The sequence below is a fragment of the Odontomachus brunneus genome, unplaced genomic scaffold, assembly GCF_010583005.1.
Source record: "Odontomachus brunneus isolate Ranch 3 - 2012 unplaced genomic scaffold, Obru_v1 Obru_scaffold_161, whole genome shotgun sequence".
Taxonomy (NCBI): domain Eukaryota; kingdom Metazoa; phylum Arthropoda; class Insecta; order Hymenoptera; family Formicidae; genus Odontomachus; species Odontomachus brunneus.
The window spans coordinates 780758-796456 of record NW_022639611.1 but is presented as its reverse complement, the minus strand read 5'-3'; the positions used below and the strand labels follow the sequence as shown (position 1 = coordinate 796456).

The 15699-nt window shown below is 34.2% G+C and overlaps 2 protein-coding genes across 2 annotated transcripts in view; one reads left to right on the top strand and one right to left on the bottom strand.

Moving 5' to 3' along the window:
• The first annotated feature begins 7734 nt into the window (after window positions 1-7734).
• The window catches only part of LOC116850926 (ATP-dependent helicase brm), a 64851-nt gene continuing 56886 nt past the window's right edge, over window positions 7735-15699 (top strand). Inside the window, exons 1-2 of the mRNA XM_032829788.1 lie at window positions 7735-7919; window positions 8685-9001. Coding sequence (XP_032685679.1) covers window positions 8726-9001 — 276 coding nt within the window. The 5' untranslated portion in view covers window positions 7735-7919; window positions 8685-8725. The remainder of the gene's footprint in view (window positions 7920-8684; window positions 9002-15699) is intronic.
• Window positions 9699-15699, bottom strand: part of LOC116850928 (inositol monophosphatase 2-like) — a 13246-nt gene continuing 7245 nt past the window's right edge. Inside the window, exons 2-6 of the mRNA XM_032829792.1 lie at window positions 12098-12231; window positions 11009-11271; window positions 10528-10633; window positions 10170-10321; window positions 9699-10026 (exon numbers count right to left, since the gene is read on the bottom strand). Coding sequence (XP_032685683.1) covers window positions 9905-10026; window positions 10170-10321; window positions 10528-10633; window positions 11009-11271; window positions 12098-12231 — 777 coding nt within the window. The 3' untranslated portion in view covers window positions 9699-9904. The remainder of the gene's footprint in view (window positions 10027-10169; window positions 10322-10527; window positions 10634-11008; window positions 11272-12097; window positions 12232-15699) is intronic.

The following is a 15699-nucleotide window of genomic DNA, read 5'->3' as shown; positions in this document are numbered from 1 at the left end:
ATATCTTATGGATTTTTTATGTATGTCCAAGATGAAACAAAGTTCAGAATATGTTAGAGAACGGTTTTATATATGTTTTAACAGTTTACCCAGACAGCACATAATATTTATGATAAAGATTCATAAATATTTATTTCGAATTATTTTTTAAAAATATTATATAAATATTTTATAAATATTTATATACATAAAAAAATATCAAAATTTTTATTCAAAATATTATTAAAATATAGGCTAAATATTTTATACAATATTTATAGTAAACAAAAAATAAATATTTGTAGTAACCACACAACCACACAAAGGAAAATCTGTAGAATTTCCTAAAGATATCCTGCTAAGATCCTGCAAAATCTTATCCCAGATATCCCATAGAAGTCGTGGATATGTGACAGATAGATTACTAGAATACACTAATAGCTCTTGCACACAGGACGCGGTAATGCTTGCCACGTGCAGAAGTCCGCGCGACAGCCAATCAATATGTTGTTTTTCCGTAAGAGCTAGAAGGTTATTACGGAAAGCAGCATATTGATTGGCTGTCGCGTGAACTTCTTCCGCGCGGCAAGCATTACCGCATCCTGTGTGCAAGAGCCATAATGTCCGCATTTACGAACAGGGCAGCGATCATGTAACTTTTCCTCTAAGGCGGAAACGTGAAAAGTGAAAAGTTTCACGTGAACTCGTGATCACGTAACTCGGTGAAACGAAGAAAAGTGAAACTTTTCACGTGAACTTGTTAGCCATGAAATGTGCTGGCGGAAAAGTGAAAATCTAGTGACACGATGAATACAGAATATATTATGCTACTGTTGTGATGAGATACAGGAAACATAACAATCCTAAGGTTATAGCGATGTTTTTAAGGTTATATGTTCACCCGATGGATATAGCTGATTTGGCCGATATTGAAATCATATAGGAACCATGTTTAGTGATTTGTGCTTTTTACGCATAGAGTTAGGGTGCCGTCCCATTGAGCACGGATCGGAACGCCGGATCGGATTTTTTACTATAATGAGCGTTCCGTTCTCTAGTTCCGTTCCATAAAAGTTTCCTCTACCAGTCCCATGTAGCAAAAACGGAACGAAATGGCGCGTCGGTCGCAAATAAATATGATTAATTCGTCAATATTTCGTTATTTTGACGCGACAGAATTAATTATATACATAATTTATGCAATTATCTTGCCGATAACATTGTCATGAATATTCTGAAATATTTAATTGAAGAGTGAAATATATTTTATAACTAGAAATCCGTTCCGTTTTTGCTACATGGGACTGGTAGAGGAAACTTTTACGGAACGGAACTAGAGAACGGAACGCTCATTATAGTGAGAAATCCGATCCAGCGTTCCGATCCGTGCTCAATGGGACGGCACCCTTACTTGATTGCGTGAACAATGAAAAAGTTTACGTGAAATCGATAGAGCGAAAAATGAAAAGTGAAAAGTTCCGCTCGAAGTTACGTGATCACTGCCCAAAAATGCACGTTGTGCCGATGGGGTGATGTCTTAAAAACATATACAGGTTCTCTGGACGTCTTTATAGTCTTTCTGAATGTCTCTTGGAAGTCTGTGCTCTCTAAGATGTAATATTTATACTCGTCGACGTAATACCCATACAGCACCAAATGTCTGAAATACATCCCAGAGACGTTCCAGAGACAATGTAATATCTCTAGAATATCTCTGGGATGTATTTCGGACATTTATGCTGTATGGGTAGTTTTCACATTTTTTTCCATTAGTGACAATCGAAAAATATGAAAACTATTATGCCGGTAAATATATTTATAAACTCATTAAGTTACAAATATAAGAGAACGTCCCAGATGCGCACATTGACAAATGGACACAGCTAACTACACGCCGTATGTCTAAAGATATTCTAGAGACTCTATAAACAACGACATATGATTGGATGTGTCCGTTTGTCAATGTGCGTATCTGGGACTCAAATATAATACAATACACAAATAATATGATTGTAACTATGTCATGTATTAACAGTTGTTGTGTGAAGTTAGTTTCATTTGTGTCTTCATTCAACGTTTTATTTTAGTTTTTAAGTTCAATTATATGATGCATGTAGTATTGTATTTGTATTCGCAAATGAACTGAAAACTTATAATCACGGACATACACACAAAATAGGGTGGGACCCGATTGACCACAATACGATTGGACACAGATTGTAATGATTGGTTCGACCTAGTAATTCACAAGATAATTCTTTTCATCGGTTGATTGTGTCCAATCGTACCGTGGTCAATCGGGACGCTCCCCACAAAATATCTTTTACATGATAAAATAGAAATCACAAGTATGTGATAGTTTACGTAATAGCCGTTGTTTGGTCCTGGCGGCGCTGCAGATGTTGACAGATGTTTTGCTGCAGACACAAGTGGGTGTATATCAGTTGGACACGGGGCAATTGGACACAGTCCAATCACAAGTCGCTGTTCCAAGGGACCCTACAAATGTCTCTAATCATACGGTGCTGTGATTGGCTGTGTCCAAATGCACCGTGTCCAAGTGCACCGCTCCCGACACAAGTTAGCGGCTAGCAGTCCATGGTTATATAGTCAAAGCGCGTCAGGGCCAGCGCACGAACATTGGCCGTAGTTCTTACGTCATCTTACGTGACGACCTTACGTTACGTGAGACGTAAGCTGAACGTACGGAAACGCATGAAAATTTTAAGCCCATTCTACAATTGCGTGAACGTGGATGTAAATGGTTGTAAGTGATTACGACAACCAATCAGAGTAAAGCAATCAGTGAATAAAACATTCGGATTGGTTGACTCTTACGTTCACGACTACGCTTACGCAATTGTAGAATGGGCTTTAGAGTTCGCATGCTATTTAACTGTCTAACGGCCGACGGTGGCGAGACGATATTGGTCGCTTTCGAATTTGAGTGTCACTGTTACTAAAATTGGTAGCTAAAACGTATGTTTACATAATCGTGGTTCTTATGTGCCGAATCAACGCATGTCAGGTTCGGGAACGCGAGGAGCGAATCGGCCGAGGAGCGAATCGGCCGAGGAGCGAATCGAGCCGAGATCATGCAGTTGCCACGTGATTGATCGGAGCGATCGCAACGACTTAAGGCTGCTAAATATTTTGGAAGAATCTCACAGCTCGCTATTGAAAGCTTCGAGAGTCCTCCAGAAAATTACCGAACGCGATATCAATAATAAACGCATTGTCCTTTTCTTTCTTTCTTTTCTTTTTTTCGATCCTAAACAGAGTGGAATACGCGGAAGTGGATCACGCGGAATAATACAAAAAGTAGACTTTATAATGTTATTTCTTACATTCTTAATAATTTTAATAATATTTTATATGAATGATATAATATATGATAAATTAGTAAAGAGTAAGATTAGTTTTTTAATAAAATATTTTTTACGAAAATATGCAACTATTTTACGATTGGCTAAAACATAATTCCGCTGCCGCGTTTACCGCTTCATGCGATAGAAGGAAAAGTACATCAGCGGAATTGCGGTAATGCATTATGTAATATAATAAAGTGAGATCTGTTGTGATTAATTATAGAGAATATATTATGTGACTTTTGTCGACAGTGGCTGTTAATTAAACATATAAACATATTCACATATTATACATAATTGTTTACTACAATTATAAAAAATATTAACATCTTATTCCTTACGATTTCTCCACTCATCATTTCTAAACGAAATAATAAAGAATGTCGGAAAAATATATATATAATAAATATATAAGAAGCAAATAAGATATGTAAGATATGTTGAGGTTATCCGCGACTATCTTTATCCTTTCCTCAAAATTGCAACGGTAAGATTATAAACGGCACAAAAAAGAGCGGAACGGCTGTGATTGGCTGGACTGGTTCCGCGTGTTCCGTTCCGCAGAGAATTTCCGCCCCATAGGACGTCGGCCTGAGGGTGCTACAGAGCCCGATTTTGGCGTTAGGCTCTTAAAAAATTTTAATTAATTAAAATATATAGCGTGTTCGATTGACCTGGGTTAATCGCTTCCAGAGCGATTAATGACGTCATAAGTCTTTACTAGCCAATCATAAAGCTTATAAGTACTTGTTTGACCAATAAATGTAGGCTGAATAAACCAGAGTGGGTTAACCCAGAGCCAGGCGAACATGCTAATAGACTCGTACTGCACTTCAACCTAATGTTCCTTCACAATAATTTAGATTATTTTTTTTCGACATTTTCTCTTAAAAAACGCTTTGTCGCATCCTTGGGATTATTTTCTTGATTATGAATGTCACAATCATATTACGATTTTTTCTGTAGTTGGCTCAAAATTTGGCCAAATATCAACGTTAGTTTTGGGTCCTCCGCGAGATGTCTCTACTTGGGCTATTGTAACCCTTAAACTGGCCACACACACTTTCTGAAACAGTAACCGTAAGACGTAACGCAAGAATTGACCAATCATGTTGTAAATAGTCGAATCATAATTGGTCGCCATTTTTATAAATACTCGATCGTAATTGGCCAATTCTTACTTTACGTCTTAAGGTGCCTTTACATGGAAGCATCGAGTGTCGAGCGTTGAGGTGCCTTTACATGGGAGCATCGAGCGTCGAGCGTTAAAGAGGTAGCCAATCAACATGCCACTTTCCGCAAGAACTACAAGTATACTTCTGGAACCTGATACGTTGATTGGCTAACGCTTTAACGCTCGACGCTGGAACGCTCCCATATATTGGCACCTTTACGGTTACTATTACGAAAAGTGTGTGTGGCTACGGTTGCGTTCTTTTATTTGCAACAGATGTAGCTGAATGCAACTCGTTGCATCAAGATTGCACTTTTTAAGGTTACTAGCTAGTGATGTACTGTCCCTAGAAAATAAATTTTCCTATTGGCTATTGGATCGTCGTATGTCCGACGTCGGGTCCCAATCAGTAATGTATCAGTATTGCTTTTATAAAAATTGTAAGAGAGAGAGAGAGAGGCAGTCTAATAATAATATCAAATAATATAAAAAATATCATTAATTGAAATCGATTTTGTACGTGGAACATGGCCAGTTATTAGAGGATAAAGAACCCTCAGAGTTAATTTCAGATGCTGTTATTAAAAACAAACCTCCAATAGCTCCCACATTTGCAGTATCCATCTACAACTCATTAATAAATTAATTTTTCTATTACAATATTTTTTACTACAATTATTCTGATAGACATAAAATATTATTGTTATATAACATAGACGTAACACGTACTTTTGTTACTTCTATGTTATATAGCAGTTATGTCTTTCTTTGTTAATATTGTAATATTTCGATATTGTAATATTTAATACACATTTTTGTATATTTATTAAAGATATTACATCAATTACTACTATTCTTTATCCTTTTCATCCATTAACTCAACAGCACAAAATATTTATAAAATATTTATAAGATTTATTTGAATATTTTATGAATATTTAGCAAAATGTTTCATAAATATATTTACAAATATATTTACAAAATATTTTTGTGACCTTAAATTCAATAGATGAAAAATATTTATATATCTCATAAATATTATAAAAATATTTATTAAAATATATACATTTATATACATTTTTCTCTTTTCCTGAATTTTTTTTTAAATTTCCATTTTATTGTTTCACACGCTACTTAATTGAATTTAAATTGTATTTTGAAAATTTGCTTACCATTACTGAGATTCGAATTTCTTATTTTTTTATTAATTTAATAATTTTAAATAATTATTTTTATTTTTTTCATATATAATATTTGTAAATACATATATTTACAAAATAATACTACAAATACTTATTTTTTGTTTACTATAAATATTGTGTAAAATATTTAGTCTGTATTTTAATAATATTTTCAATAAAGATTTTCATACTTTTTCCTTCATGTATATAAAATATTTATATTATATTTAAATAATATTTTTAAGAAATAATTCGAAATAAATATTTATCATAAGTATTGTGTGCTGTCTGAGAAACGCACTACTTTCTGCACACCAAAGAACCGTATTCGTACTTAAGATTCTTATACATTCGGAACTCAGGCTACAATTTTTCGGCAGCGGCTTGGATTGGGATTAGAGATGCTTATGGCTCCTGCATACATGACGCGGTAATGTTTGCCGCGCGGCGGAAGTTCGTGCGACAGCTAATCAATATGCTGCTTTCCGTAATAACCTTCTAGCTCTTATGGAAAAACAACATATTGATTGGCTGTCGCGCGGACTTTTGCCGCGCGACAAGCATTATCGCGTCCTGTGTGCAGGAACCATTAATCGATTCGATTCTTTCCCTAACAAATTTAGGGAAAAAAGGTTGTTCGTGCTGCTTGCATGTTTCATACTTTTTGCTTTTAAAAAGAGATGAACGCCTAATCAGACGCTTGGAAGAAACAATCGAGTTGGTTGTCTCGTTTTTGGTTCTTCGAAACATTCCAATATACTTCTGTCTAGTTTTAAATACGAAAAGTGCGAAGAGTGCAAACAACACGAATAAGTCTATTTTTGGGGAAAGAATCGAATCGATTCAGAATCGGGCATCTTTAATTGGGATGCTAAAAGTTGTAAGCAATTGCACGATTTTGCTTGCAACTTAAATTAAAGAACGATCAAGATGTATGCAGTCTGCAGCTTGATGTGCGCAACTGGATATACAGAACGATTAAATTACGCATCGGATGCATCGGGTTGTATCTGTTGCGAATAAAAGAACGCACCCTAGCTTAAAGCTGGTGGCACATAGGCTTGGTTTACATCGTGCACTTGATACGCGTATTAAATAGTAACTTTCTATTAGATAATCTTAATATTGTATATAAATAACGATGTATATAAATAACGGTATATTAAGCTGGTATAATATTGATCAAGAAGACTTATTTTATCGATTGAATGCGTCGTCGTTGATATGCATTGTCAATATTAAGATTATTTAATAGAAAGTTACTATATAGTACGCATATCAAATGCACGATATAAATCAAGCCATAGAAAAACTTAAACAGTAAAAAGACGTAAGCTGTAAGCAAATTTACCAATTACAGTCATTGATTCTTCTTATGGTCCAAGAATCAACGACTGTGATTAGTCAATTTGCTTACTGCTTACGTCTTACTGCTTAAGTTTTCTGTGTGCCACGGCCCTTAAGGGCCTTCACACACAAATTGACCTAATAGTAACGTAAAACGTACCGTAAGAATTGACCAATCACGTTAAGAATTGTCTAATCGTAAGGTCGCCATTTTGATGAATACTCGATCGTAATTGGTCAATTCTTGCGGTATGTCTTACGTTACGGCTACGGAAATTTGTGTGTGGAGGCCTTTATGGATTACGGCCATCACAAACCAGTCTTAAAGCTGGTGGCACATAGAAAAGCTTAAGCGTCTTCTACAATGGCAGTAGGAGTAGTAGTAAGAAATAAGCAGTAAGTAAATAAACCAATCACAATCGATTATTTTTGAAACGTGAGAATAGAATTGATCAATTTGCTTACTGCTTATTTTTTACTACTACTCCTACTGCCATTGTAGATGACGCTTTAAGCAGTAAGACGTAAGCAATAAACGAATCAGCCAATTACAGTCATTGATTCTTGGACCGTAAGAAGAATCAACGACTGTGATTGGTCAATTTGCTTACTGCTTACGCTTAATGCTTAAGTTTACGGCCTTTACGCGAGGCAGATTTCTCACGCATGCGCGGCGAGCGCGGATTAGCAACATAGGCTAACGCCATGTTCTCCCACGCGGTAACGAACTTCATAGAAGCAGAAAAATGGCCAATAGTGTATATTTCTCGTTGTTAGTCGATGAAGTGCAATTTTGAAGTTCTACATCTCTACGAAATGTGCATGTGCAATTGTGTACGCGAAAACGTATACAGCGTTCGTCGTGAAAACGTGAGTTTTGAAGTTGTGAAACTTAGTAAAGGCGGTGTCGGGCGAACAGGAAACGCTATGATGGCTTACCAGCTACTGCATCCTTTGTAGCTTACACGTATTTCCGAAAAAACGCGTTATATATCTTACAATAATTACGAAAGTCAAGCAGATAAACTAAAAGCTGACCGATCGTCGTGATATTTCCTTGTACATGCGTTGTGATGATACGCGACGCTTTCTTTAATATTTCGATGTTTAGTGCAGTTACGATCCTTTCGGAACCGAGCGTTTTACAAGGCATAATTACAACTGAGCGTTCATAGCTTTCAATGAAAGATAATAACTCAATGTATTGATATAAAACGTTCTGTCTGAAGTAAGTTGAGACTGCGTTTCAATATTCATTGCCAAACTGCAAATGTATAGTTCATGTTATGTATGCTATAGATTTTACTGGCAATGCATTTCGGAACGCAGCCTGAATCACTATAAGCCTTTTTATCTGTTGCAGCAGTCTTTTAGCTATATAATAGCCTTCTAGCTATATAATGTCATCAAACTTTATGTAAACTTTATATAAAAAAATATTTTGAAACATTTGCAATCTCAAGCAAACCGTATCCATAGATATAATAAATAGAGGAAATTTTCCTCTTTGTGTATCATATGAATATGTAAAGAAAAATTGGCAGAGAAAAAGTCATTGTAATATTTTTCTTTATTATGTTATTAAAATATATTTTTTATTATAATATGATATTAATCTGTTTTTTTATTTGACAGATAACTTGAATAAAGAATTAAAATCTTTGAAACGTCATAATATGGCGAGTCCTTCACCGCAGTCTTCACCTATGCCACCTCCACAAGCTCCAAGTCCAATGGGTCCACCTCAACAAGCACCATCTCCATCCAATGCACAAGGTAGTCCAATGGGACCACCACAGCATCATCCTCATAGTCCAACACAAAGTTATCAAGGAGGCCCACCTATATCATCAGGAGGACCATCTATGTCGCAGCCACCTCAGCAATCGCCGTCTCAGCAACAAAATTATCCACCTCATCCACAGCAAATGCCCCCTAATATGGGTCCACAGGTATAATATTTACTGATTATATCAATAATTATATCTTTGCTATGTGTGACATAGAAGAATGAGAATGTTATTACTTATTTGCTTTTTATAATTTGTATATGGAGAAAATATTGTAGTAAAACTTGTTAAAGTTATATTTTCTTGTTTCTTGTAAAGTTGGACTATATTGAAACTGTAGTATAAATTACTATAGAAATAGTACTAGTAGAATAGTTGCTATAGAAATAGACAATCTACCTAGTATGTGATAAACATTTTTAAGTCATTCTAATAATTTTGTACTAAAATTATTAAACGTACATGATATTTTTAAACAAATATAAAACAATTCCTGTTATAATTTTGTATGGTCTAAGATTACAAAAAATTTTGTTGTAATTTTTGCTGCAATATTTTCTCTATGTATGAAAAGACTGGTGAATAGTCAGAGAATAAACTTTCGGGATTAAAAAACTAAAATCTCAAATAATAGTTTGTATACTGTTCTTATAATATTGACAATTAAATAGATAAACGAGATAATTTTCTTGGACTTTAAAAGTAAATGATAAAATAATTTATCACAATATCTCACATTGGTCTCTTCCATTATTTTTTAAACATATTCTTTTTTCTATGAGAGACAGAAATAGTGATAATAAGAAGATCTTAAAAAAGTCAAAATGATTTTTTTAAGGTATTCAAGGCAATATTATTATTTCAATTATTATCAAAATTATATTAATACATGCATATTAAATAGTCACATGACATTCATGCATTCTTACATGAAAATTTTTAATTATAAGTAGGATGCAACTTAGTCATATTTGGTAATATTGTATTTTTGAGTTAGCATATAAATGCGCATATGCATTATATAATATTACCTAAGAAATACATGATACATGTATCGAGACACAATCAATTTAAGTTTTTATTAAGTATTTCGGAGTCAGCTTTCTTGAAGAGGTTTACAAGTTGCTGTGCGATTTCTTGGTTACATGCTGCTATGACTTTCGGTGTCATTATGTCGAGTTCACACCCTGTGAATTTCAGTTTTACATTTAATGGTCTTTGATACAGTGAACTAAAGTGAACTAGTTTAACTTTAAAAATTGAAGTAAACTTGGAAAGTATGAATTTATAGTGTGTAATTAGATAAGTTAAAAGTAAAATCAATATCCACCAGCAGTATCTATCACAACTCCACCAGCTTCTTCAATTAATAATTTCCCAGCTGCAACGTCCCAAGCATCTATACCTTCGATATGATAGGCTTCTATAGCTCCCATTGCTACATAGCACAATGTAAGTGCTGCTGTACCTAGTGATCGTATCCTAAAAGAATATATTTAATTCTAAGATTATTTCAGCAATTTCTATAAAGAATATCTTTGATATTCCTTAAAGTTGATTGAGTTTTCTTATATTTATAATTTTAATGTCTTTCTCATATCTATAATCTTAATATCTTTCATCTTATAAAATGTCTTTGTTGATATTATCATGACTTTGTTAATTAGTTTCTTGTTAAAGTATATTACCCATGAGTTCCTTGTATTAAAGCGTGCATTCTGCTGTACACACTAGTTAAATGTTGAGGGTCTTTCGCAAGCCATGGTTCCATAGCCACCAATGATTGAGATACATCTAAAATAGAACATACATTCTTATGAATAGACATACATTCTTTTTTAAAAAAATATTTGTTTCTTTGGGATAACTTGATGTATTGAAATGGGGAGTAATTATGTGTAACAAATTGATATTATTTTATAAAGAACGCGAGACATTTATTTTTCCGTACGTATACCATAATATTTATTGGATGTTAGATAATCTTTCACTGGATTGTAAAAATAGCATATTTTTTACACTTGTATTTTGAACAAAGATATAATAACGATACGATATAATAACATGTAAGAATTGTAATAGTGTGTATTTTTATGTTATTAGTTGACGAAGTAAATATTTTGTTGTATCCTTGACATGAAAAATACTTTAAGTGTATCGGCAAATTACCTCTAATGTCCGATGTTTTTATGGGTTTTCCGTTAAGAAAGGCGCCACAGTGTCTTCTGGCGGAAAAGAACTGCCTCATAAGAGGATTGTAAATTATACCGATTTCTGTCTTCTTGTTTACCATTAGCGCCAGGGAGATGCACGTATGCGGGAAACGATGTACGAAATTAGTGGTGCCATCTATAGGGTCAATTATCCATGTAGGATCGTTGGTTAGTTGCGGTAGACAACCTTCTTTTGCTACTGTTTCTTCACCAATAAATCTACAAGATTGAGTCTCGTTACCAACGATATATATACCTAGACTTATACCTATATACATATACCTAGACCAAGCGTTCATATACTTTTACTATAGCAGCGAGTGAAGCCGGGAATTGGCAGTTTGTGACTGAGAGAGAAAGTTGATTTGCATCTACTACTTCCTCACTTTTGGCTTATATGAGCAAGAGCAATACTTATCTAATCTTTTAGCTGTAAGCTGTGAAAGAAAAGGTACGAATAATAAATATTAAATAATTAAGATAATAATGATTATATTTCCTTCATATTTTATCTTTTTTCTTCGATATATTTGTCTATAAACGTATATTTAACCTAACTACTGTAGTATATATATGGCGACTCTTGACAGACGTTCTAAGATAGAGTGAGAAAAGTAGATGCAAAAATGTTCGTGTTGCTTGCACTTTTCGCACTTAGAACGAAATGGATGCGTGTTATTCGGACGCTGAAAAAAGTGAGAACAAAGAGTCCAAGACTCGTAATCTGAGTTCTCTTTTAACGATAAATGAGCCTCTAAAAGAGGCTTAGGGGCCGCCTGATTGGCTCAGAATAGTTAAGGCACTATAGTTAAGGCACTTTTATCGATTAAAGAAGGTTCAGAATATGGGCCCAAGTGTAAAGAGTGCAAGATTGACAGTCGCTCTAAGCAAGAGTGAGAAAGCAGTAGATGCAAAACAACTTTCTCACTCTGTCACAAACTGCCAACTTTCGGCTTCACTTACTGGAGAGAGTGTTTGGTCTATGTATATATATCGTTGCTCGTTACAGCCATCATTGATTGGCTGTTTGTCAACAATAACTCACTTGTGCGATGGAAATCTTATGGATAACTGCTTTATCAGTTTGTCCTCTATTCTGCGGTCGTATTCTGTGACAAGATCCCAATCAATGCCTTTACTCTTGACGCTTTTTCTCGCATTGATACCATCTTCTATTATCTGCAAAGAATACCGTTTCCGTGAAGTTCTCGATATCAATTATCGTTGCGTTGCTTCCTTCATCGGAAAAATTTTAATTTTAATTTTATTTTAATTGCGAAATTAATCGAAAAGCAGCCCTGCTGTATCTCAAAATTTGCATGATTACAAATTTAACACACTAAATGCCATGGCAGTAATAAGTGTGTAATGAATACACAAAGCATATAACTTATTTTAATACATTTTTATATATTTATTATATTATACATTTTTACATATTTTTATACATTTATTATATTATTATTTTATTATATTATTTTTATACATTTTATTATATTAGTGAATATTTTATTGTGATGTAAACAGTAAAGTTTGTATTACTAGTCGTGACTTAAAATTTCCCAGATAGACATATTTTGGCGTACTATCCACTGAATGACTAGTACAAATATTCGTTCTCTTACAACAGGAATTTTATCAATATATAAAAGAAGTCATCTGATACCATGAAAATTGTTGTTTATTTTGCCGAGAAGAGAATGGAATCGATCTGGAATTATTGTAATAATAAGAAGTAAATATTTTGATTAATATCATGGCGTGATAAATAGGTATATCTTAAAAAGAATATTTTTGAAACACGTTATAGCGTCATAAAGTACATTAAATGTTTGCATACCATTCAGCATTTTTGTTTATCTGGATCATAGCTGGGTCATGATGTACTTAGATTTGAGCTGAGAGTTAGATAAAGTTTTTCAATCGAATAGTGATTACAGGTGTAATATTACTTATATCTCTTTTCAATAAAACTTTAATATTCATTAAATCAAATTAGACTTTGTAATCGTTTCCATTATCTAGATATAATATGGTACAATATGATATGTTAAGCTGTAGTTGAATGATCAACAGTCGGAAACAATTATTGTATTTAGATATATGATACATATATATTTAGATATAATGTTGACGATTAGAAAATTTTTACGAATTAAATATTAAGACTGTATTGAAGCTCAGTGCATATTATAAAATTTAATTGAAAAAATTAGGGTAAAGGTGTAGAAAAAGGGCGCCACCTCCGATCAGCCTGATCTTAACATATGTCATAGAGGTCACCCTTCTGAGTGACCTTCTGAAGATTTTAGCCGTCGTTCATTGTTTGTTAAAAAGTTATTGATGAAAGAAGTTCGAAAAATATATTACAATTTTTCGATACTGTGTACCGTTAACGAGCAATATAATTCTTTATTAAAGTGTTCAACTTTTGTATTAATGTGACAATAGGTTGGGTTAGGTTAGTTTTGAGGGGGGTGCGGGGAGCGCAGCTCCCCGCTAGGTGTTCGATATTGTTCGTTAACGGTACACAGTATCAAAAAATTGTAATATATTTTTCAAACTTCTTTCAGCAATAACTTTTTAACAAGCAATGAGCGAAAATCTTGAACGACTAGCGGGGGGTTGCGCCCCCCGCACTCCTCTCAAAACTAACCTAACCCAACTTATCGTCACATCAAGCGTCAGTCATTCTTTATTAAAGTGTTTAACTTTTGTGTTATTGTGACGATAGGTTGGGTTAGGTTAGTTTTGAGGGAGGTGCGAGGGGCGCAGCTCCCCGCAAGTTGTTCGATATTGCACTTATTATTCAATATTGCTCGTTAACGGTATACAGTATCGAAAAATTGTAATATATTTTTCGGACTTCTTTCATCAATAACTTTTTAACAAACAATGAGCGACGGCTAAAATCTTCAGAAGGTCACTCAGAAGGGTGACCTCTATGACATATGTCAAGATGAGGCTGATCGGAGGTAACGCCCTTTTTCTACATCTTTACCAAAATTAGGTCAAATTCTAAATTCAGATCTGAATATTTCATATGGATAAGTTTTAAGTTACAATTATTAACACAGACCAAACTACGGGCATGTAAACTCGCTGAACAGTAATCGTGTTAATAAAATTATATCGGATACATACAAAATGTATTCGTAAATACATGGTAATATTTCAGAGGAATTTACATACGAAAGCAAGTAAAAAGATTTTCAAACATGTCGTATATGCATAATATATATTATAATTTCTAAATTATAAAAAACATAATCGAAGTATTTTGCTTTATGTTATAACACACGTCATGGCACGTAATTGAGTTTAACATTCGCCACAAAGAAGCTGTTTAAAAATATTGGCTTAAGGCTCTGCTACCTCGCTGCAGAAAGTCTGAATTGACGGTGGCTCCTAGTGTCGAGAACACAAAATAGCCGTGTCAGCGTAGCTGATTGAGCTGATGAGGCTAACACTAGGCCAAGCTCACGCTAGGCTTCGCTTGACACCTCGGAAAAATAGTTGCGTTTTATCGCGTTATTTAGGAGTTTCTCCGTGAACTGTGTGTATTTTCGTGATCCTCACAGTCATAAAATGTGCATCAAACTCTGTGATACTGGTGATATATTGTAAAAATCGAGAAATTAAATGTGTTCATACATCTCAAACCACCATGACAGTCGAAAAATGTACCATTACTTCAGGAATTATTTTACGATGCTATGTGATATATGCTACGTGATATATCAGTCAGATATCTGAGTTTGCTGTATTTTTTCAGGATTAGGAAAATATTTGGTTTTTCAGGGAAAAGTAAAAAATAAAGCAATAAAACGCAACTATTTTTTGGTATGTCATTTCTCGCTTCTGACGTCATCAAACCAATATGGCCGCCCTAGAATTAGCAGAGCCTTAGAAATAAAAGTTTAAAAGTAGATAGTTCATTTATAATATGTTTGTATCAGCATCACATATGTGTAACACACTGATCACGAAACAAATGTTACGTATATATGATGAAGCTAATTTTTTATTTTATGTCTACGTAAACAAATTAGATCTGTTTTACACTATTACCTAAAAAATATAGCGTGGTCTATATGAACGCTGTTGTAAATAAATGAAAAAAATGATGAGGAATATTTTAATCTTGTATAAAACTCAAAAATGTTGTATGTATAGTGTATGCTAAAATTTTTTATTTGTTTTAGTGTGTAAATTTACTCTTCGAAATATTTCCGTGTACTTATATAACACTTTGTGTATATAATTTATTATATATTTGTATATATAAATAAATGTATATACACACACACACACACGCGTGTGTGTGTGTGTGTGTGTGTGTGTGTGTGTGTGTGTGTGTGTGTGTGTGTGTGTGTGTGTGTGTGTGTGTGTGTGTGTGTGTGTGTGTGTGTGTGTGTGTGTGTGTGTGTGTGTGTGTGTGTGTGTGTGTGTGTGTGTGTGTGTGTGTGTGTGTGTGTGTGTGTGTGTGTGTGTGTGTGTGTGTGTGTGTGTGTGTGTGTGTGTGTGTGTGTGTGTGTGTGTGTGTGTGTGTGTGTGTGTGTGTGTGTGTGTGTGTGTGTGTGTGTGTGTGTGTGTGTGTGTGTGTGTGTGTGTGTGTGTGTGTGTGTGTGTGTGTGTGTGTGTGTG